At 41.6% G+C, this 23,574-nt stretch overlaps 1 protein-coding gene across 1 annotated transcript in view; it reads left to right on the top strand.

Annotated features, from left to right (window-relative positions):
* Gad1 (glutamate decarboxylase) overlaps positions 1-23,574 on the top strand; it is a 97,045-nt gene that overhangs the window by 18,825 nt on the left and 54,646 nt on the right. Inside the window, exon 2 of the mRNA XM_083143343.1 lies at positions 11,304-11,540. Coding sequence (XP_082999469.1) covers positions 11,304-11,540 — 237 coding nt within the window. The remainder of the gene's footprint in view (positions 1-11,303; positions 11,541-23,574) is intronic.

Below are 23,574 nucleotides of genomic sequence, written 5' to 3'. Positions count from 1 at the left end.
GCCTTGCACGAAGAACGACTATAGAGCGTCTCAACCTTAAAACTCAGTATGGGTTAAATGGAGCGCAGCATTGCCAGATCAACAAGCGGAGGCGCATCGAGTCGCTGTTAATCGCTAATGATTGCGACAAATTTACTTTCTTAATACCGTATAAGAAATCTTCAAAAGCTATGTACTTTATGCGTTTTGGAAAAAAAACGATAGTTACCTCAAGATTTGCATGTAAAAGTTTATATTTTGACGCAACTATTTACTATTTTACATTTGCATTATATGTGTAATACACGAAACTATTGTTACTTTCTACGTTGAATGTTGTATCCTTTACATAAACAGAATTAAATAAATCCAAAAATAAATTAAGATATATTCGGTAACGAACTGTCATCATTTACCCTCCTGAATATTAAATTCCGAGTGAGTGGAATGTTCTCGAAAAGCAAGGAATGAACTATGCGACGCACTCCACTTTGCAGTATGCTATCGTATTTTCTCGTTCTGGCATTATTCTGTTTTCCCATTCTTTTAGACTGCTTTTTTTGCCGGCGTTTTGAGAGAATCTTCGGTTTCTTCCTTTCGTGTCCTGTATACAAGACGTTCAGAACCCTCGGTAATATCAGCCGCTGTCTTAACCGTCTTGCTGATATTCATTGACTTTAAAAAGTGATTTAACACGCACGTAACTATTATGCGTTCTTTACCTCGAAGTTTACCAACACTGCGTCTTTTCCAGCTTCTCTATCCATTATTAAACGAAATATGTAATTTACATGCAATCCGCAATTATCACACATAGCACACTGCACTTCCTACGAACCGGGACACCTGCTTGCAACTGAATTGTAACGTCGGTGGTGCGCAATGAATTTCATACACGAGACAGCCCGCGTAAACAATCTACGATTTTACAAAAAATAACGGTGCTGTGGAGTAACAATGCATTCTAAAAATAACTTCAAACATTGGTCAACACTTTTCTCGCTTGGTCTGCACGTGTATCGTGACAAACCGGAAAGTTTCTCGCTAACCAACTTTTTCGTGTTACGGTCTGATGATTTATACAAAATATCCAATATATGTATATATAACTCTCTTCGTAAGCAAATTAATTCATTCAGGCGAAGAATATCATATCTACAATCACCATAGAACACATAGAAAATAAACTGGCAAAGTTGCTCAAGCGGTTTGATATTTATGGCTTTTGAAGTACGTATTTACTAGAAAGAAATTAAGCGTTTTGCAAAATTGCATAATTATGTAAATTTCAGATCACATGAATTTATGACAGGTTATATAATGCTGTCAGTAAATAGACCATAAAAAACTCTACAGAATAATGATTTCACCGTTTGAAATTTATGACTTTTACATTTTGTAAATTTTGTAACATCTGGCAACGCAGCGGTCGTAGAGATGGACAGAGCTATTGGGAAAACTCGTGTATTAGAGAGAGAGGGAAGTACTCCATTTACTTCCATACTGACTTTTAAGGTTGAGACACTCTATAGCGCCATGTTATCTACAGTGGTTACGTCATCAACGTAGATTACATAGTTTACATTGTCTGCACGTAGAATGTAGACAGTCGTTGTTTACGGGTAGATGCACATCACTGGATCAAACCCGAGACCTGAGAGAATACGTTTTTGTTTTCTTTGCTTATTCAATTTACCTCTCGTGTCTGATTGCTCAGTTTACCGTGACATGGGAGAATTATGATAACGACATGCAATTATAACAATGGATCCCAGCCATGGTCCCTATTTCTGCAAAATTATATTCTAATCTCTATAGTCAGCCCCCGTGGCGGAGTGCTTAGACCAGCGAGGTACGACGCAAGGGCCTCAGGTTCGAGTCCAGGCATGGGCATGGGTGTTCTCTGCTAGTGTCCATTCATCAATTTCATCATATCATCATCATTCATCCTCATCTTTCTGCTGAAAGTGACAGAAATCCGAAGTAAAATAAACCACATCAATCTAATCTCTAGAATATTGAAGTCAAGTTGGTTCCTGTTCGCAGTACCTGTTTGGAACCTTCTCCGCAACAAAACACAAGATTTGAATTGGAGGCATATAGTGGTTCGGACCCCACTTTAAACAGTAGGTTTTTCCTGCATCGATGCCATCTTGGAATCACGTGATCGCGTGATCACCTGCACACACACGTCATCCACCAGGGTGGGCAGAACAAAATTTTAAATTTTCCTCTATGTAAAAAAAAAATATTTCGTTGTAAAAAACCTATTACATTAAAGTTATAGCTTTCTAGAATCCTGCAAGACTTTTAAAACACACTGTGGGGCCTCCCCGATGGCGCAGTGGTAGCGTCATTCCCTTGTAATCAAGGGGTCCCGGGTTCGATACCCGGTGGAGGCATATAGTGGTTCGGATCCCACTTTAAACTGTATGTCCAGTCCCGATTAGCCTTGCTGTGCATAAAGTGGACTTAAAACACCAAATCAAACCAAAATACACTGTGTTTGTGTAAAACAGTGCAAGTGTAGCTTAGTAGAACTGATTCTCGGTGGGGTGAGGTCCCCGACTTAAATTCGCCCTTCCCAACTGCATCCGCCACTGTCTGTCTGCTCATGTCTCTTCTCAATGAACATTATTAACCGCTACTTTCCAAAATCTAGAAATAATTTCGGTGTGGTGGGATTATTGGGTACCGCCTGCTATCACTGCTTCTTTCTCCAATCCAGCTATCTGCTTGCCGAGCATCTCTCAGAACTAGATCAAGCTTCCTCCCCGAAAATAAATTTGCGTATGGAGAGGGTGTCAATGGAGGTATTAAGGGGATGTAGTGGTGGAGGGTTGATCTTCCGGCGTTCCTCTTTTAGGCACCCCCCTGAGGAAACACAGGAAAGATTGATAACAGGGATTAGAACCTTATTGATAAGAGGGGGGATGGAAGTCGGAGAAAATGATCTGCCACTCGCACGTCTCCTGCGGCCACAGAGAAGTAACGATGAAACAAGTGACACTATTTCTTGAGTGCCTGCAATACTGTTACTTTTCTAGACATAACTCAGTTGATTTTTGTAGGAACTTGTAACGAAATAAACATCATCAAAAGTAAAAGAGAGATTGTGAGGGTGTACAACAGTCAATATAAATTCTGGTAGAAAGACAACGAAAACTAGGTAACTATTAACACAGATAAGGGGGTATATAGCCTTGTCTGTGCTATTAATTCTGGTAGAAGAGGTCAATCTATATATATAAACATTGATTGATTGATTGAGTTGGTGTTTTCAGTCCACTATATGCACAGTAAGGCTGATCGGGACTGGACCTACAGTTTAAAGTGGGATCCGAACCACTATGTGCCTCCAGCGGATATCGAACCCTAGACCCCTTCATTACAAGGCGATGACGCTACCACTGCGCCATCAGGGAGGCCATAAAAATTGATGTATGTGTGTATATATGTAGGCTATGTATGTTTGTTCCGGCATAACTCTCGAACGCCTGGACCAATTTGAACCAAACTTAATACACATATGACTTACAATCTGGAAAGAAATGCTGTGGCGGTAAGACACCCCTGGCACCCCTAAGGGTGGGGGTGGGAAGGGCTGACATGTAAAAATAATCGAAAACGACCGATGTTAGTCTGGAATCAGTAGTTTTCGGGGTCGCTAAGATAATTGATGACATTCACGATGATATTTAAACTATAGTTAGAATTCATTATTTTCCTGTATAATAGAAGATTTGGATAAATAAATACCCGGGAAACGCCGGGTAATCAGCTAGTACAGGGTGAGCATAAAGTCTTTCCCTGATTATGAATTATTATATCTCAACTTCCACGGTAGATAGGCAAATAAAACCTATGGCAATAAGTAGTGCAATACATCAAGTTCCATTTCCTTGTCTGATTCTTATTCTGATTCCCATATCATGGCCACCGCGGTCGCCGGACATAACCCCTCTTGACTTTTTTTATGGGGTTACGTTAAGGACACAGTGTTTAGTTCACCAGTTCCTGATATGCAAACTCTTCAGACACGAATACGGGATGCTATAGAGACGGTGACGGAAGAGATGTTGGCAAAGACATGGAGAGAAATTGAGTATCGCCTAGACGTTCTAAGGGAAACAAAGGGAGCACATGTCGAAGTGTACTGAAGTGTACTGATAACATAACATTATGAGTTAAGCTACCATTTCCAACAAACCGCATATCTGTATCTAGCATAGTTCTTTAGCAATAAAAGTTTGTAATCAGGGAAAGACTTTATGCTCTATATCATAAACTGTAAATTCTAGCAGAAAAATAACTATAACTTGATTTGATTTGATTGATTTCGTTTATTTTACTTTGCATTTCTGCCACTTTTGGCTAATCGCGAAGATGAGAATGAGTAATGATATGATAAAATTGATGTATTTCGAAAGCGACACTTGCCCTTCTAGACCGGGACGGGTGTTATCGGCCTCGAGACTCTGGCAAGTACCGTGTCGATAGCACCCCCAACTCTATCTCATTCAAGTTTCCTTTTCTTCTCACCAGAAAAATAGGATTCTGCTGAATGCAAACTGAGGGATGGTCTCTGACAATGCAGTTCGTAATATATGTGGAGAAATGAGGACACGGTCGAGTCGAGGCTGTTACATACAAGTCTATGTTGCCAGAAAATGTTTTGACTAAAACATCCATTTGCAATCATGGATGTCTCGAACGTTGTGTTCTCTGGACGCTTTCAAGTTCTCAATCGTTGACCAATCAGAAGTCTTCTCCGTCCTCGTCAGCATCTAAATCTTATCTCACTCCGCAGGGAGAGACAGGAAGAGATCCACAGCATCCGACACGATGTTCCTCATTTCCGAATCCCCACCCCTTTACTCGTCCATCTTCCGGGAGAGAAAGATGGTGTAAAAAAAACAGGAAAAAAGCTGCGAATCGACACTTCATCATCCACATTAAAAGAGAGAGACGAACAGATAGGCACGAGGGAGGAGAGATATGTAACGGCTCCAGATCGGGGAAGAGGGAGGGAAGGAAAACAAAGAAGCATCGACGTGCGCAACGACGTTCGCCCAAAACCGCCCGCATACAATGAGCAGTTGATGAATATCCCCCCCTTATCGACTTTTGCGGCGACGCATATGTTTTGGAGATGCAAATTGTCCCGGGGGCAGGACGCCCCCTTGTGTAAACAGTGTGGGGCTTATCTCCCAGGTACAGTGGCGTCCCCCAGGGAGCTTGGCACCCTCGAGTTTTTCAAACGATGTGGCGAAATGTTTGGGGTTCGTTGCGCTTCCCTCGATACAAGTCTGGCATAAGCATCAGCGGGAAACCGAGAATGCCTGGGTTCGATCCATGATAGATATACAGGGCGTTTCAGTGCCCACGCAACCGAGAGCTAGCGGATCCGGTTAAGGCTCCGCAAGTTCTGGCAGGAACGGTTGCGTGGTCTTCGCGTACGTGGATTGTGCGTACATGGAATATGCGTACAGCCAACGGCAAATATAATTGTAGGCAAATTACCCATCACGTTTTTTATAATTTTTTCTACATCCTGTGCTGTTCTAAACAATGGAATTCTGTTGATGTGATGCAGACGTTGTCCTCTGCTTATTTACGTTTTCTTTATTTCAATTCATTGTCATCATGTTGTGAAAAACAGACTGAATGAAAATAGTGGCGCACAATTCGCTTACCAATTCTTTTCCCGTTGGGTGTACAAGCAAAATTCGTGCAGTTTGAGGCCTCCCCGATGGGATAGTGGTAGCGACCGCCTTGTAATCAAGGAGGATCGGGCTCGATACCCGGTGGAGGATCATAGTGGTTCGGGTTCCACTTTAAACTGTAGGACCTGTCCCGATTAGCCTTTCTGTGCATAAAGTGGACTTAAAACAACAAATCAATCAATCAATCGTGCAGTTCGAGTACAGGGAAGGGTAAAAAGAGGTGGAAGTAACTCCTACGATACTCAAAGTGGCAGGTGTCGTGGAATTTGCGTACTATGATTGTATTGAAGATGTAGAATTTACGTACATATCAAATGTCATGATTGTATCGAAGATGAAGAATTTAATGTTTGATTTCCACAATACTTTGCAAGAATCGAACAAGACAGTTTTTATTGACGAAACCTTCAAACCTTTTCAAAAGTTGTCCAAGCTAATGTAAATAACTGTAAAGGATACACGTTGACATAGGAAGTACCGAGGATGCAACATATATTGCTCCTGTAGTGTACGTTTTATTGCCAGAAAAAGACCACGCTTACGTACGGACGTCTTGCTTGTGTAGTGAACCTACATTGTCCCAAAGTATTAATTTTCTGAAGCAATGTTCCTTGTGAAAAAATCTTTGATTTTCTATTGTGAACACTTGAAAAAGTATATTGTACCGAACTTTGAAACATGTACTGATGAATTCGACCACTTCGCTTATTGCATTTTTCAATTTCTTTACTTTTTTTGGCGTAGCTTTCCTTTCACTTTTGGTTAATCGCGACGGTGAGGATGAGTGACGACTAGATGCCCCGGCCGTTACTCGTTCCAAAAAAACTGCGGTGACGAGGTCGAAATTCGACCACTTACTGCTATCGGTCATTAAGTCGGAGTGATGTGATCAGCACCACAATCCAGCTGCCCCGCTCCTACCCCAGGTACTCATTTACTAGAGGCTGGGTGGACTCCAGAACCTTTGCTATCGATACATAAACAAAGTAATGTGATCCGACGGTCCATTATTCTGGAAAACAATTCAACTAGATATCCAACTCATGCACTAGCCCAGTGGTTCGAAAACCTTTTCGTTTCGCGGCGCCCAAATCAGACTATTTTTAACAATTGCAACGCTCAGTTAGCGTGGTTAAGTTATTTGCCTTAAATTAAAAAAAAAAAACATATTTCAAATTCAGAACCATTTTTTGTGTGCAAAAGTTGCTAAATAAGCAAATATTTGGAACAATACATGTTAATAACAATCATTGTCATTTCAATGAAAATATTGGAACATTTCGAGGCGCCACGGTGGCCAGGGCGCCGTGGAGCACACTTTGGGAACCACTGAACTAGCCTAGCATATTATATATACGCCGTTGCAATATTTGATACCCCTATAGCTATAAAATCTTGAAGGGGCGGGGTTCGAGACGTAGCATTTTTTCTTTGAATTTAACATTTTATAGATAAATTTATTAATTTAGTTTGATCATCATTAATGCGTTTGTGTCATTTCAAGGAATCTTACACTTAATCCATCATGCATTGTGATATTTAACTTCAATTACTAATTCAGATTCCACTTCAAATATAAAAGTTAATTACATAGGGGAGAGTTGCCTATATTGTACCTCCTTCTAAGTCGTACCACCGCTGGATTTCTGTGATCCATGCCAATGAGTGCCATCTAGCGGCATGTATTGAAAGTTGATGTTTGTGCTCGTGTCTGCTAGTTGCTAGAAACATTTGAAGGTTTTAGCAGTGTGTGAAGTAATAATTGTGTCGAAGGCGTAAGGAGATACACGTCGAATGGTGAGTTTGAAGTAACTGATCTTGAAGTGCATCCTAGATGTAAGTTTCGGGAGCATGTTGACTGCGAAGTTTGTGCAAGAGTTTTCTTTGTTAGGAGACGAATGGCGGGAATAAGGAGAGAGTGCCGGTTGCCTAATTTGTACCAATCGTTGGTTTCCTATATTGTACCGGTACAATATAGGAAACTGCGATGAAAGTGACTAATGGTCCGTACCCCAATTTTATTATACGAAACGGACGTACGGATCATGGACTACAGACGAGTTGGAGATGGTCATGGCTGCATTCAGGAACGGGGATTGCGGCATAAATGAATGTTGTCGACGGTACGACATCCCAAAACCCACTCTGAAGAGACATCTAGAGACCAAAAATGCATATGCGAATGAATCTGTGAAGCAAATGGGTCGTTGTACAGTTTTCTCGCCCGAACTGGAAAAGAAAATTGAGAAATACCTTCTTCAGATGGAGGAAAGTTTCTTTGGATTGTCAATATCAGATGTCAGGAGGTTAGCTTTCGACATCGGGGAAGCAAATAATTTGTCCCATAATTTCAACAAACAGAAACGAATGGCAGGTAAAAGGTGGTTCTATAATTTCATGAGACGACATCCCACGTTATCTGTGAGACAGCCAGTGCCAACATCATACGCTCGAGCCAGGGGATTTAACAGAGAATCTGTAAACGCTTTCTTTGACATATTGGAAAAGTGTGTAGATTCAAATGGACTGGATGGCACAAGACTTTATAACATGGATGAGTCAGGAGTGACCACTGTGCAGAAACATATGAGGAAAATAGTGGGATTGAAAGGGAAGAAGCAGGTCGGAGGAATCACGTCTGAATAGAGAGGTGTCACCACAACTGTTGTGTGTTGTGTAAACGCCTCAGGACATTACGTACCACCCATGATCATATTCAAGAGGCAGAGAATGAGTGATGGATGCCCTGAAGATGGGCGCGCCACTTGGAAGTGTGGTGGAAGTCTCCGAGAGTGGGTACATGAATTGAGATGTATTTGTGAAGTTCCTCCGACATTTCATCCAGCACGTAAACTGTTTCCCGGAAAGGAAAGTTCTTTTGCTACTAGATGGCCATACCACCCACTCTAAAAATCATGAAGCTCTGACTGTGGCCAGAGAACACGGGGTAATAATGCTGCAGCTTCATGGGCGTACAACCCATCGACTTCAGCCTTTGGACGTCGGTTTCTTCTCGCCACTGAAAAGGTACTATGATGAAGCCATAGGAACTTGGATGAGAAGCAATGTCGGATCTGCAGTAACCCAATATCATGTGTCCCAGTTATTTGCACACGGCTACAGTCGTGCATGCACTTCAGCTGTTGCAGAGAGCTGCTTCAAAACGTGTGGTATCTGGCCTGTAAACCGTCACGTTTTCATAAACTCTGACTTTGCTGCAGTTCTCAAATTTCTCAGGAACCTACAGAGGGTGTCGATCAGGTTCAGGGCGCCGATGTAGCTCCTATTGACTTGCCACGACCAGTGACCTGCGCAAAGGTGACCCCAGGAGAAATATCCCCTGTCAGGGCGATACACTCCACTCGGAAGAGATCCCAGCCAGCTGTAGAACTAACAGCTTCTCCATACAAAAGCAAGTTGAGTAAAAAAAAAAAGATGAAAACGTCTCATCCCGACACCACTGCATCTGCGGTTCTGTTCGAAGCTCCTTCTACGTCTGGTAACAGACGATGTACAAAGAAAACGAAGAAAACGTGTCGACCGAAAACCGAACCAGCATCAAATAGAGAAGCAATATTCCCCGATAACAGCACATCCTCATCCACTCCTCCATGAACATGCAGAAGATTGGTACTGCAATATCTGCGATGCATGTAGCGTGGAAGCAATGACTCAGGGTGTCCATTGCAAACTGTGGACCCACGATTCATGTTCAGGAGCAAAGAAAAATGCTGTGATCTATATCTGTAGTAGTTGTGAAAGTGATGTGTGATTTACTGCTCCCAGGCTATAATATGAAAGTGTAGTCCTAATACAGCAAATTTCATATTAGTAACTGAACTTTCAATTATTATCTTTTCATTTGCACATTAACTTGTTATATTGAATGTAGAAGTTCTCATTTTAACTATTAGCTTCAGTAAATATATTCTGAAAGATTATATAAAAGCCTACATGTATTACTTCATTACTTTGACACACTGTTTCTGCGATTTTTTATCCGGTACGAAATGGGAACCCAGTTGCCAATATTGTACCGTTTGTAAACTTCTTTACAAATAGCTATTTAACATATTTTGAATTCACTAAGTCAATTGTAACTTATTGGAGTGTTGCATAAAACAGTAAATTTTATTTTAGTAATGCAATAGTGAATATATATTTAATATTTTGTCGACAATCGTCCAAAAATTGCGAAGTGGTACAATATAGGCAACTCTCCCCTATTAAGTGTTATCGTGCTTCTGTCGCGTTCATTTGTAACATTGAACAAACAGTTATAACATTGTTTAAAAATAAAAATAAAACTTCCATTAACGGCTTGCAAAAATATTCATTTGCGCGGACAACCAGTTGGAATTTCGAACAGCAGATGGTGCTACGATCGCTCAGCTTAGAAATTCCCTTTCACACTCGCTCATATTCAATATTTATGTTCCCAGGCAGTTAACGCTATTCCACGACATTCTTTTACGCTACGCCTGAACGACCGACATTTTATGCGCAATGCAGATAAGAGTTAATGGCGTTGTTTGGTTTTGTTGCCGCGTGAGGACTCTGTAATTAAAGCTTGTTATATAGCGGCTACACGACCATCATTACGAGTGAGATTTTAGACCTAGTGAGCATATCTGCACGTCCAGTTGTTGTAGTCCCAACAATGCAGAATGCTAGAGGATCGTTGGTTGAAAAAAGGAGGCCTGGATGAAAGAGATGTATAAAATTAAAATGTGGATGCGTCAGATCTGATCTCCTGCCACTAAATAAGAAAGTATGATATTATTGATTGAATTAAAGTTAGGATGCTTTTCGCTTAGGTTATTTGTGGCCGCTACGTTATGTTGGTAGGCAGATCTGCGTAATGAAACAGTGTCCTCATTAAAAGTCATCTTGTTGAGATGGATTGCTTGTCATGATTAAACGCAAAAAAATACCAGGGAACTAGAATCTCCATAGCTAGGATTCAGTCTGAGTTTATATAGTCCATTCAGCACACATCAAAACTATACACGACCACACAGTAGATTATTCCGGCTGTGGATCTAGGCACCAGATCCTCGTTAACCTCACAAGAGGAAATTTTTAATTCAAGGGAATACTAAGGTAATATACAGTCACGGATACTTATGGATTATAACGATTCCATTGAATGTTAACGGAATTGTTACAACCCAGAAGTGTGCGTGACTGTACAAGTTAGTATTTCACTAATTTGAAAGAAATAAGAAATAAATCGTTTTAAAACTGATGGTTACTGGTGCATGCAAGGAGCTCACACAGACATAAGCAAAAGACTAAGCATAAGTAATTTACAATATACAATAATTATGTGTCATAGGTGGGTACTGATGCATAAATATTTTCTTACTTGTACGAACATCTTGTGGACGAGCATCTGCCAAGTTCGAAATGTAATATTGAAAGGTACTTCAGAATTCTCATACATTTCTATTTGGTCTCGTAATTACATAATGAGTGCACACAAGCCATTTGGTGACAACTCTTATACACTTACCTTGGAAGTACTGTATTGAATCATCGTAACATTAGATTGAGGATGCAACCAAAAGTCAACTGTATTTTTTTCTTATTTTGTAGATATCCTCCCAATCAACCAAAATGGCTACCCTGCCACACGAGAGTTTCTGCTGCAAGTGGTGGAGCATCTTCTTCAGTTCGTCAAGGACACGAACGACCGAAACGAGAAGATCCTTGAGTTCCATCACCCTGAAGACCTGAGGAAGCTCCTGGAGCTGGACGTTCCAGACAAACCCGTGGATCTCCAGCAACTGATCAATGACTGTGGCACAGCGCTCAAGTATCAAGTCAAGACAGGTCAGTGTCTCTCTTGATTCTATGACACCTTTTTCAACGAATCTTCCAAATCTGTTACTGGTTTAATTAGGGATGAAAAACTCGCACTTTATTTCAAATGCCAAGGTGAAGTGTTGCCAACACGGCGCTTTTAGAGCCAAATCTAGTGTTTGTTTTACACAAACTGTGCTGAGTGAAGAAGCATCCGCAGGTGAATACTCTGCGATCGGGCAATCTAATAAATGTAATGCTTAGCGGTCACCAACAATTTGGAACAGATTTCTGGTTAGAATATCCATATACAGTGGAATCCCGATTTTACAGATTACATTCCCGCATTATACATCCAATCTTGATAGTCTCAATCTAACAAAATGCTATTAATTTTTACTCGATTTTACATTTTTCCGTACTTTAAGTTCTTTCACCTTGGTCCCCTGAAAAACGTAAAATCGAGGTTTCATTGTACACGTTTCTTTATTGAATTTGGTTTATTTATATGAGGTTCAGTCGTATTCAGAAAAAAATACAAAAATAGCTCCAAGTTCTGCTGCATATTGATATAGTCTCCGATATTACAAGCATTTCTATGCAATAAGCCTTCCGATGGCAAATGCTCCATGTGAATATTTTTCAGCGAGTTCTGTGAAAGCAAGCGGCCAGTATGTAAGGTTACTGGTTCGAACCCCAGCCTTGGCATGGCTGTGAGTGTCCCATCACTAAATTCATCCTCATCGTCGTGATTAGCCAAATTGGAAGAGAAGCTACGCATAATGAGAATAATACAAATATATGCCTTAAATATCATAGCTTTATTTTACGTAGCGTTTCTGGCTCTTTGCGACCTTCTCGACGCTGAGGATGAACGATGAGTGGATAATAACGAAGGGGCACCCGAAAACTGACACCCATGTTCAGGTCCCACAGTACACACACAGCCTAGCGTCAAAGTTTGATAAATCTTCGTTTTAATTCCACTTTACGCTGAGATAGGCCACTAGGGACTGGACCTACAGCTTGCCAAGCCCCTTATCATAGCTAAAATCAACATGTATGTCCCCGAGGGCTACAATCTCGTTACCCAGGTTGAAAGCTGAGGCTGCAAAAGGGGCACTAAGCACATACAACGACAAAACACAGGACAACACACAACCATAGAGAGGATTATACTGGCCGTAGACTCAGATGTAGAAACCGCAGTTTACTGCGTGGAAGTGGGATTGGCATTTGGGTGTCTTCAGAAAGAGCAACCCCTTACCACTGGCGTACGCAGGAAGGAGCTGATGGGGCCATAGACCATTTCAAAATTTTGAGAAAATCAAAGTTTTCAAATTAAAGCAGTAAAGATTTCGGGAAAAATCAAACTGGTAAATACAAAGCCACCTTAAAATGATCACTTTCATGCAAAATTTACCATCTTTACAGAATTGCAGAGAAATTGCAACCAAGCCAAAACAATGAAAATTTCAATTTTGTGTTTTGCGACTGCTACTTTTAAACCCTGGTGTTCCCAATTGTCTCTCTAGTATCCTATCCATAAAAGTCACGTAAGGAACCAGCATCCGTGTCATTGGGAACAATTTACAATGAAGGAACTTTAACCAAAAACCGAAAATCTCATTACTACCGGTACATTTCCATTATACATTTGTCAATTCTGTATTCTCTATAGCTATATGTATGCTGATGATACTGACTACGGCACCAAACAGCGCGGCGTTTGCAGACGAAATTGAGTGATGCTGGAAAAAGCTGTGCAACTGGAACTTCCAATTCATCTCATCACTCGTCCCCAGCTGTGAGTGACAGGGGCATTACTCGGGATCCAGTCGCGCGAATCGAGTAGGGCGGAGGGGGAGAAAGCCTCCCCCACCCACAGCACGCGCCGTCGACTGCCACCTCGGCTACAACATTACCAGATCAGGGAATATTTCATCCCGGAGAACGAAAATTCTCTTTAGGAGGGTGAATGCGGAAAAGTCCCACAAAATACTCCTTCAAAAGGGAATCCGTTTCGACAGAAGAAGAAAATCTCAGGATAATTTTTCCCGAAAAATGGAAATTCCATCTGAAAAGGGAAATTCAAAACAAAATTTGGAAGGAAAGGGAAGTTTCCTCCCTAAATCGAAATGAATTCGTTACAAGAAATCCCATGCAAGGGAATTAGATGTACCCTGTCCTGTCTTCATGTAATGTAACCTTCATCGTTCTGCACGGATCACGGAAGATACCGGTCCATTGTCCTTTGGAGGTAGGGTTGAAGTTTGAGCTAGTCAACCCTGCATGGCAAAGGTTGCCACGCCGTGTGCGTGAACCAGCGATCTTTCGTCCTCGCTCGCTATGACTTTTCCATATGTGGCAACAGCGCAGTCGTACTCAGGCGACTTGTTACGCGTTTGCTGCTATAGGCACGTAAGTAAAGCATGTCTTCGAAAAAACATTAATATTTTTTCATCAACATTTTGCACACCAGGTTGATGTTTCATGCCATCCAGGGTATTTTTGTAAGCTGGGGCTGGCAACACTGCGGATGCCATCTCCCTCTCTAGCAAACGGTCCCCGCAGAGGCTCCCAAGAGGTGGCAGGCGCTGATAAAAGAGCAAATACGGGAGGATTAGTGTCTTTCTTGTTTGCCGAACTTTAACACCGAGTTCCTCCCTTGCACAGCATTCGTCGTGGGCTTCTCCTGAACCATCCACAATTACAGATCTATTGAATGCCCCCTCTCGCGCTGACAGCTGTCAAGTTCTCTGCAGAGAACGGACTTCTCTCTTTATCTCGAGACAAAATCTACGCCCATGCGCCGAAGGGAAACTTTTATATATCTTCCTTCTGCGAAATGATAAATCCCCCGAATATCTCCACGGTGGATAGATAACAGGTACATTTATAGCTAGCAGTGAGCGAACATTGGCTGTTCATAAATGACGCCACGCTGAGGCTTAAAACCATGAGTAGTCTGTGTCGGGAGTATGGCGGTCTCTGGTCGTAGACGCTAATGAAAATGTACAGCCTTGTATATTACCAGTAACGGTAATAAACAGTTATTGTTGTTAATTTATGCGTCGTTGTTTCTGTTAAGGATCCTGAGAAACGGAATTACAATAAATAATTACATATAATGTTACTCATGCTACTTTTTGCCACGCTGCATGTAACTGACTCATACAATAAATTCTACAGAGTTGGATCGCGTTTTGCTCAATTGTGTTGTCAAGCCTTATAATGAAATCTATTTATAGCTACAATTCATATACAGCTAAACAACAATGGCTACCGTATGCACGTCTTGAGATGAAATGATAGCATCTTGTTTCAGTGTGCTGCATAAACTATTTGTCAAATAGAGTACCTTGTCAAAATACAGTGTAAAATAATAATAATAATAATAATAATAATAATAATAATAATGAATAACTTCACTAATCATCACTCATCGTCGCGATTATAAAAAAACTGGCAGAAAGGCGACGCTATAGCTATAATAGATACACATTTATACATGAGGGGTCCCGGGTTCGAATTCCGATCTGGGCATGGGTGAGTGTTCCTTCATCAATTTCGTCATATCATCATTCATCTTCTCGTTAATGTTTTACACGGTAGTAATGAAAATAATGATTATTAAAAATTGCTAACATGTGTCTTTAAAAGGGGGCCTCCGCGATGGCGTAGTGGTAACGTGATCGCCTTGTAATCAAAGTGTCCCGGGTTCGATACCCGGTCGAGGCACATGATACAGTGGTTCGGATCACACTTTAAACTTTAGGTTCAGTCCAGATTAGTCTTTCTGTGCATAAAGTGGACTTAAAGCAACAATCCAAACAAACAATGCGTCTTTAAATGCAAGCTTAAAATAGATGTGAAATACACATACCTTATCCGGGATTCGAACCGAAGACATTTGGCCTACTACTTAACCAGAACACCATGGAACACCCTTCAAACACGCTTCTGTTTATCTCAACGATAAAAGATCCCCCCCCCCCCCCGTTGCAATCTCATAAATTGTTGTTTTCTATCTTCTCATTTCGGCTCCCCATGTGGCGTGAAAACTAGGTTATACAATAACCAACCCCCTCAGTTGATTGGCTGTTATTGTGGCGAGCTTTCACGTGTCGCGTCGTCGACTTCAATCCGTCTTCCTCTTCCACCTTTGTCGTGCACGAAATTAAATTGCTCCGATATTGTTGCCCCCCTCGACTTAGTTACCGCACAATTCGCCCCACACCCTTGCCTCGGGGAAGGGGGGGGGGTTCGCTTATTGAGTTAGTCGCACTCGATCTCTCCAGGGGGGGGAGGATGGGGTCAGTTTCTGTAGACACAATGGTGGCTGATCACGCCAAATCCACTTGACTCGCTGCATATGCCTTCTTTGTGGTTTGGTGTGGCGTGATTTGATCTATTTGTGCCACTCGTTCCTACACTGTACCGTGCCGATGCCTTCTCGTAGCAAGGCCCTTGCGTGCTCTCTGGCTTTGCGCGCAACGTCATCATTGGCAGGTTATCATCACGTCAGCATCACAACGGCGTTGTTGGTGTGTTTCGATCGGCGACCTACGATAGTGATTTCGCTTCTTTTTATCAAAACTTTCGCAAGAGATCCCGGTTCGAATCCTGGCCTGGGCTTGAGTCTTCTTTGTGTAAGTGTCCTTTCAACAATTTCATCATTTCATCTTTCATTCTCATCTTCGCGATTAGCCTAAAGTGGCAGAGAAGCGAAGTAAAATAAACAAAATCAATTCAATCAATCTTTCAAAACTATGTTACGCCTACGCTTAATTCAGCAGCTGCACATTTAAAATACTAGGATTGAAACAGAATACTATCCACGTGTTATGACATCAATTGAAGTATATGACGTAATTTTTCTAATTACACAAAGTGGTTATCGATTAACCTGTACCTTTCGCTTCCTACGCATTTGCTTTTGCAGGAGGAAAATATGTGATTGTGTTCTGTTCTAGTGTTATTACGTTTGTGGAACTGGCAACTATTTTCTGCTTCCGTCTTGGTTATTTTACGTCGCATTTATACCACTTGGGTTACTCATGACAATGAGGATGAATGAACTGATGGGGTAAACATAATGAGAGGTCCATGCTTGAGCAGGGTTCGAACCTGGGACTTCTAGCTTTGCAACACGTTACGCTGACCACTCCGTCAGAGGCCGCCGGAATTTTGACAACTGATTGTTGAAATTAATTGCTCAATACTAATATTATAATTATATCCTTCGGTGTTTCTTTTATATTGTAAAGTATATCCTTCGGTGTTTCTTTTATATTGTAAAGTACAGTCAGCGGCAATAAAAATGGGGCACCTAGATCTCGAAATACTTGCTTCCCTTCAAGGAGGTATGTGTGTTGCCTAACTTTACGGCGATAAGTGGATTTTTATTGCCGGTGAGTGTACATAGAACGAATTTGGTTGTAGCCGTGTACTACTAAACTATACCGCGTTTGTTACAACCTGTCCCGGTTCCCGCGCTAACTGATCGCTGGCTTTGCTCCGTGCTGGGGAAAGTCAAAGCCAGGCAGCCAATTAAAATACGCAACGTCGCAACAGCGTCTACGTAAGCGCCTCTCTTCTGGCTGCCATTCGCTCCTCGCTGCCCAGCAGACGATTTTTTCCTTGTTTCTCATTGGCACCGAGACTGTCGAGCGATCGCTAGCGCGGGAAACGGGACAAGTTCTAACAAACGCGGTATAGTGAACCAGTAGACTGCAGTGGACCTCCACGTTGGTATAGTGGTAACGTCCTCGCCTTGTAAAAAGGGGGTCCTTGGTTCGATACCCGGTGAAGGCACACGACACAGTGGTTCGGTTTACACTTTAAATTGTAGGTCCAGTCCCGATTAGCCTATTTGTGCATAAACATCTCTGTTAAAATATAAAACCAAAATAACTGTGGACTACAGTGTAGATACTTTTGCGATTTCATCACATGTTATATACAGGGTGGCTCAATAAGTCACTTAACACCCCCAGTACAACGCCACTGCGGCATGGGACGTGAAAATGGCGATGACCAATCGTTATCAGGCCAAGGGGGAACCACATTGACGTCACCCGTATGGTCGGCAGCCATCTTGATGTCCGCCATCTTGAATTCAACTTCAGAAATTTAAATAGGAAGGGGGTCGTGCGACATATCAAAGTGGGCTAGAATTTCACCAGGAAAACAACTGTGACATTTGTTTTCACCTAACTTTAATTGTTGCAGAGTTAACAATACCACAAAGTTATAACACATGCTCAATATGACGTCCCTCTTGCGCAACACACACGTGTAATCGTCTCTCCCATGACCTTACCACATTCTGAAGAACCTCAGGAGTTATTGCAGTACAGGCATCCACAATGCGTGTGCGCAAATGGGCCAGATCCCTGATTTTCGTAGGATACACCATGGCTTTCAGGTGTCCCCAGAAGTAAAAGTCCAATGGTGTCAGGTCAGGTGAGCGTGCAGGCCATTCCACAGTCCCTCGGCGACCAATCCAGTGGTGAGGGAATTGTTGATCCAGGTACTGACGGACTATCATCCCATAGTGCGGTGGAGCACCATCTTGCTGGAACCATTCAGGATAGCTCCCATCCTCGGATAGTAAGGATGGTAAGATCTGATCCCGTAGCAGAAGCAAGTAGCCCTCTGCATTTAAGTTGCCCTCAATGAAAAATGGACCAACAAGTCGGGAACCCCAAGTACCATACCACACTATTAGCTTCCCGCCTCCCGTCACCTTGCTGGGATCTGTCCAATGTGGATTTTCGGGTGACCAGTACCGCAGATTTTGCTTATTTACCTCTCCCGACACATAAAAATTAGCCTCATCACTGAACAGAATCTTGCTACCGACGGCAGGGTCACGTTGCAGTTGTGCTATAGCCCACTCACAAAACTGCAAACGCCTGTCTGGATCGTCCTCACTAAGGTGCTGCTGCAGCTGTATCTTATACGGATGCCAGTGGTGGTCACGTACAATCCTTTGAATTGAACCCCTGCTGACACCGCTTTCCAGCGCCAGTCTCCGTGTGCTACGGGTTGGGGACTTTGCAAATGATGCCAACACCGCTACAGCAGTACCCTCATCCGTGGCTGTTTTCGGACGTCCATGTCGCGGCTTGTCATCCACAGATCCAGTATCTTGGAACTTTGCCAGCAACTGGCTGACGGCCACATGTGACACCGGTTGTCTTGCAGGATTGCGGTTATTGAAGTCTGCGGCAATGTCACGCGTACTTCTCTCCCCTGACATCAATATGATGGCAATCCGTTCCTCACGTGTTAGTGGCATTTTCGTTCAGATCAGTGAAAAAGAAATGTGCTACTCTTTACACGATCAATTCACATCATCACTCTTTTAAACTTTTATGTAAAGACAAAACACAATCGTAATTCCCATGTCAACCAATACTACAAGATATGTACATACCGGTAAGTCAATATCCGGACATTTTCAGTGATTGGTCTAACAACGAATACCACATAATCACATACTAACGATTATTTGAACAATAAACATTTAAGCAAAAAGGAAAGGACGTGTCACTCTCCCATGCGGAAATCGCCCTTAAATTTAAAGTTAGGTGAAAACAAATGTCACAGTTGTTTTCCTGGTGAAATTCTAGCCCATTTTGATATGTCGCACGACCCCCATCCCATTTAAATTTCTGAAGTTGAATTCAAGATGGCGGGCATAACGATGGCTGTAGACCATGCGGGTGTCGTCAGTGTGGTTCCCCCTTGGCCAGGCAACGATTGCTCATCGCCATTTTCACGTTCCATGCCGCAGTGGCCTTGTACTGGGGGTGTTAAGTGACTTATTGAGCAATAATTTTGTGGTATTGTTAACTCTGCAACAATTAAAGTTAGGTGAAAACAAATGTCACAGTTGTTTTCCTGGTGAAATTCTAGCCCACTTTGATATGTCGCACGACCCCCTTCCCATTTAAATTTCTGAAGTTGAATTCAAGATGGCGGACATCAAGATGGCTGCCGACCATGCGGGTGACGTCAATGTGGTTCCCCCTTGGCCTGATAACGATTGGTCATCGCCATTTTCACGTTCCATGCCGCAGTGGCGTTGTACTGGGGGTGTTAAGTGACTTATTGAACCACCCTGTAGTTTTCCTCACATCTGAAGTGATCACAGAGTAAGTCAGTTATCAATCATCACCGCTAAGATTGAATTGATTGATTGAACTGTTTTCTTGTTTTAAGACCACTTTATGCACAGTAAAGCTAATCGGGACTGGACCTACAGTTTAAAGTGGGATCAGAAGCACTATGTGCCCCCACCGGGTATCGAACCCGGGACCCCTTCATTACAACATCATCACCGCTAAGGAAAGAAAAGATCAGTGCTATCCTGATTAGAAGTCGGCGAAACGTCACAAATTAACGTGAGCCAATGCCCGTACACAAACAGTCACTGACTCACCTGTAATCCACCCACCTTGATCGTCCTGAAAGCGATAACCTTGACTTCCAAATGGTACAACTACTTACTAACACACACCTCATACTACCCATACATGTCATAATAAATGGGCAAATACAGACCTTCGCTTCCTGGTTTGGAGGCTGCTACGACCCCATCCTCTCAACTGCACCCTCTCCAAATCGCAACTCTAACGTTTTCCTATCATTAGTCTCGCCCTTGGAGAAACACAACAGCATCCCTCCATCTGACAGCTCCACTCGCGCCTTAATCCGGGATTTTTTCTCCCCCTGCGAGTAGTTTTCTGTCATAAGCTGGGAACCCAGGCCATTAGCTCGTGAGATTCTAGGCTTAATGCCGCTTGGAATGTCGGGAAATAGAGCTGAAGGGCCTTTTTAACGTTGCGGAGTTCACCCCCTCCCTTAGTATTTCTTCCTCCCCCGTTCGATAGTCTCTCGATATTTTCAGAATCGAGACTGTTTTTCCCATCTTCTGACTGGTAGAATCTTACGGAAAGTATGAATTTTGGTCGAATATAACGCAGAACTATCAGAACCTGTCTTCGGTGAAGGCGATCGGAGCTTCTTGCTGATCACACCTTATTCATCCATGCTGAAGATAAAACTTTACAACCTTTGAATCTTTGACTTTGTTGTGTTAAAAACTAGTGGACATTTCAGTCTAAATCAATATCTAGATATTTCCAATCAAGTTTGCTCTCTCAATTTGTTCACTAGTGTTATATTTAAAACAGTTTTCCATAAGCTCACCCTATGTTGTGATACTCAATTCTCCCCACCTAACCACCAGCAGATTATCTCTGCTAGCTCCATAACGCTCAAATTAGATTTTCTGGTTCCTCAAATCCTGCAGATTATCTATGTTAGCTCCATAATGTTCAGATTAACTTTCCTGGTACCTCAAATCCTGCAGATTATCTCTTGTTAGCTCCATAATGTTTAGATTAACGTTTCTGCTTTCTCAAATCCTGAAGAATATCTCTGTTGGCTCCATAATATTCAGATCAACTTTTCTGGTTCCTCAAATCCTTAAGATTATCTCTGTTAGCTACATACTGTTTAGATTAACTTTTCTGGTTCTTTAAATCCTGCAGATTATCTGCTAGCTTCATATAGTTCAGATTAACTCTTCTGATTCCTTAAATCCTATAGGTTATCTCTGTGAACTCCATAATGTTCAGGTTAACTCTTCTGGTTCCTCAAATCCTGCAGATTATCTCTGTTAGCTCCATAATGTTCAAATTAACTTTCCTGGTTCCTCAAATCCTGCAGATTATCTCTGTTAGCTCCATAATATTCCGATTAACTTTCCTGGGTCCTCAAATGCTGACGATTATCTCTGTGATGTACATAATGTTTAGATTAATTCTTCTGGTTCCTTAAATCCTGCAGATTATCTCTGTAAGCTACATAACTCTCAAATTAACTTTCCTGGTTCCTGAAATCCTGAAGATTATCTCTGTTAGCTACAGAAAGTTTAGATTAACTCTTCTGGTTCCTCAAATACTGCAGATTATTTGTTAGCTCCATAATGTTCAGATTAACTCTTTTGATTCCTTAAATCCTGCAGATTATCTGTTAGCTCCATAATGTTTAGATTAACTCTTCTGATTTCTTAAATCCTGCAGATATCTCTGTGAGTCCCATAATGTTCAGATTAACTCTTCTAATTCCTTAAATCCTGCAGATTATCTCTGTTAGTCCCACAATGTTTAGATTAACTCTTCTGGTTCCTTAAATCCTGCAGATTATCTCTGTTAGCTCCATAATGTTCAAATTAACTATCCTTGTTCCTCAAATTCTGCAGATTATCTCTGTTAGCTCCATAATATTCATATTAACTTTCCTGGTTCCTCAAAGCCTGAAGATTATCTCTGATAGCTACAAAATGTTCAGATTAACTCTTCTAATTCCTTAAATCCTGCAGATTATCTCTGTGAGCCCCATAATGTTCAGATTAACTCTTCTGGTTCCATAAATCCTGCAAATTATCTCTGTTAACTTCATAATGTTCAGATTATATTTTCAGTTAATCAAATCCTGAAGATAATCTCTGTTAGCTCCATATCATTAAGATCATATTTAATGTTGTTTTTTTAAATGGTGAAGACGATTTATACTAGCTCCATAACCTTCGGATTTTGTCGGTGGTTCCGTACAATCAAGTCGGATTACTTTATTTGGATTCTCAAATCTTGCACATTAGTCCTGCTAGCTCCATATAACCTTCACATTTTGTTTGTAGGTTCTTAAATCCGGTCGAAAAGGTAAGTTGGTATTTTCCTTCCCATACACGCAAAATTGCTAAAAATGTTTCTGATTTCCTATGCTATTTTACCGTAAATTATATCGACAGGCACCACAATCTCTCCCGCTGTCTTTCCCTTCTTTCAGTTTCCCTATGTCTTCTCTCATTCTTATGAGGATAATTTAGAATTTACAGCTAGCATACATTAATATAGTCCCCTTAAAAATAATGATCATCATTCTAAAAAAAATCAAATGTCAAAAGCTACCGCGGAGAAGCGAGTTTGGTTAAAACTTAATATTCCAAACATCAGCACTGGAAAGATGAAGGGAAAGAATTTCCAACCTAGTAGTCATGCAAGAAGAAAAGGATGAAGTCCTAAATCATAATTATGCATAAGCACGTAAAAACACACAATTGGAGTTTACCAAAAAGTAGTACCATAGTGCATTTATGGAAATTCTGCACATTACCTTCGAAAATTACTAATGAGAGAAAGTTTAGAGTTAGAATCACATTTAGACAATAGTTGCGTTCGTGAGCGTAACTCATAAACGTTCCAGAAACTTTTTCTAAGGCTTTCAGACATTAAATTTAGTGGTATACGAAAGATAGCTTCAGAATATTATGCGCCATCTTCCGAGTTCCAACTACACTGCGCAATATCCATATCTTCTAAACTGCGATATATGGAAACATGAAACTTGGTGGACTGAAACGCATTCTAAAAAAACTAGCTCAGTGCTTCATAGATACCTACAGAGCTATTTTTACCAATCGCTAAGGCTACGAAGATGAAACTAGAGTTGTTGGCAATTTCTGTTGGTCTGTGCGTTTCACTTTGCATCTCAAATATTTGATTGAAAACAGTGGTGTATTTCCCGTGTACTTGGTTCGTAAGTGAATACGTATTCTTCCTTCTCGGCAAGAATTCAAATCAATCACTTCGTCCCATCTTCCAGCGTTTTGCCCTGTCAGTCCCCCCTTTTTCCAATACTTCAACGCGCAGCCAATACAGGCCAGAGCATCTGCCGCCGGCCATCTACAACCCCGGGGCAACGGAGCAGTTTCCAGCGGCATCTGGATGCGAGGGTTGGCAGTGACTCAGATATTGAACGTTCCCTGAGATACGTTCCTACGCCTTTGTTCTCCTTATGTCATACTGACTCCGTATTTTTAGATTACGTATTCACGGACACACATATGTATAGGCTTTGGGATTTGTTTAGGAGAGTATACATGCAGGAACGGTTATTAAGGACTTGAATTAATTTTGTCGCGATAATGAGTCAAAATGATTCTCATGCACGAAGAAAAGAAGAAAAGGGAGAACAGAAGGAAGGA

This window comes from Lepisma saccharinum, chromosome 21 (genome assembly GCF_977018435.1).
Source record: "Lepisma saccharinum chromosome 21, izLepSacc3.1, whole genome shotgun sequence".
NCBI lineage: Eukaryota > Metazoa > Arthropoda > Insecta > Zygentoma > Lepismatidae > Lepisma > Lepisma saccharinum.
Note: the sequence above shows the minus strand (reverse complement) of the source record. Positions and strands in the feature narration are given on the sequence as shown.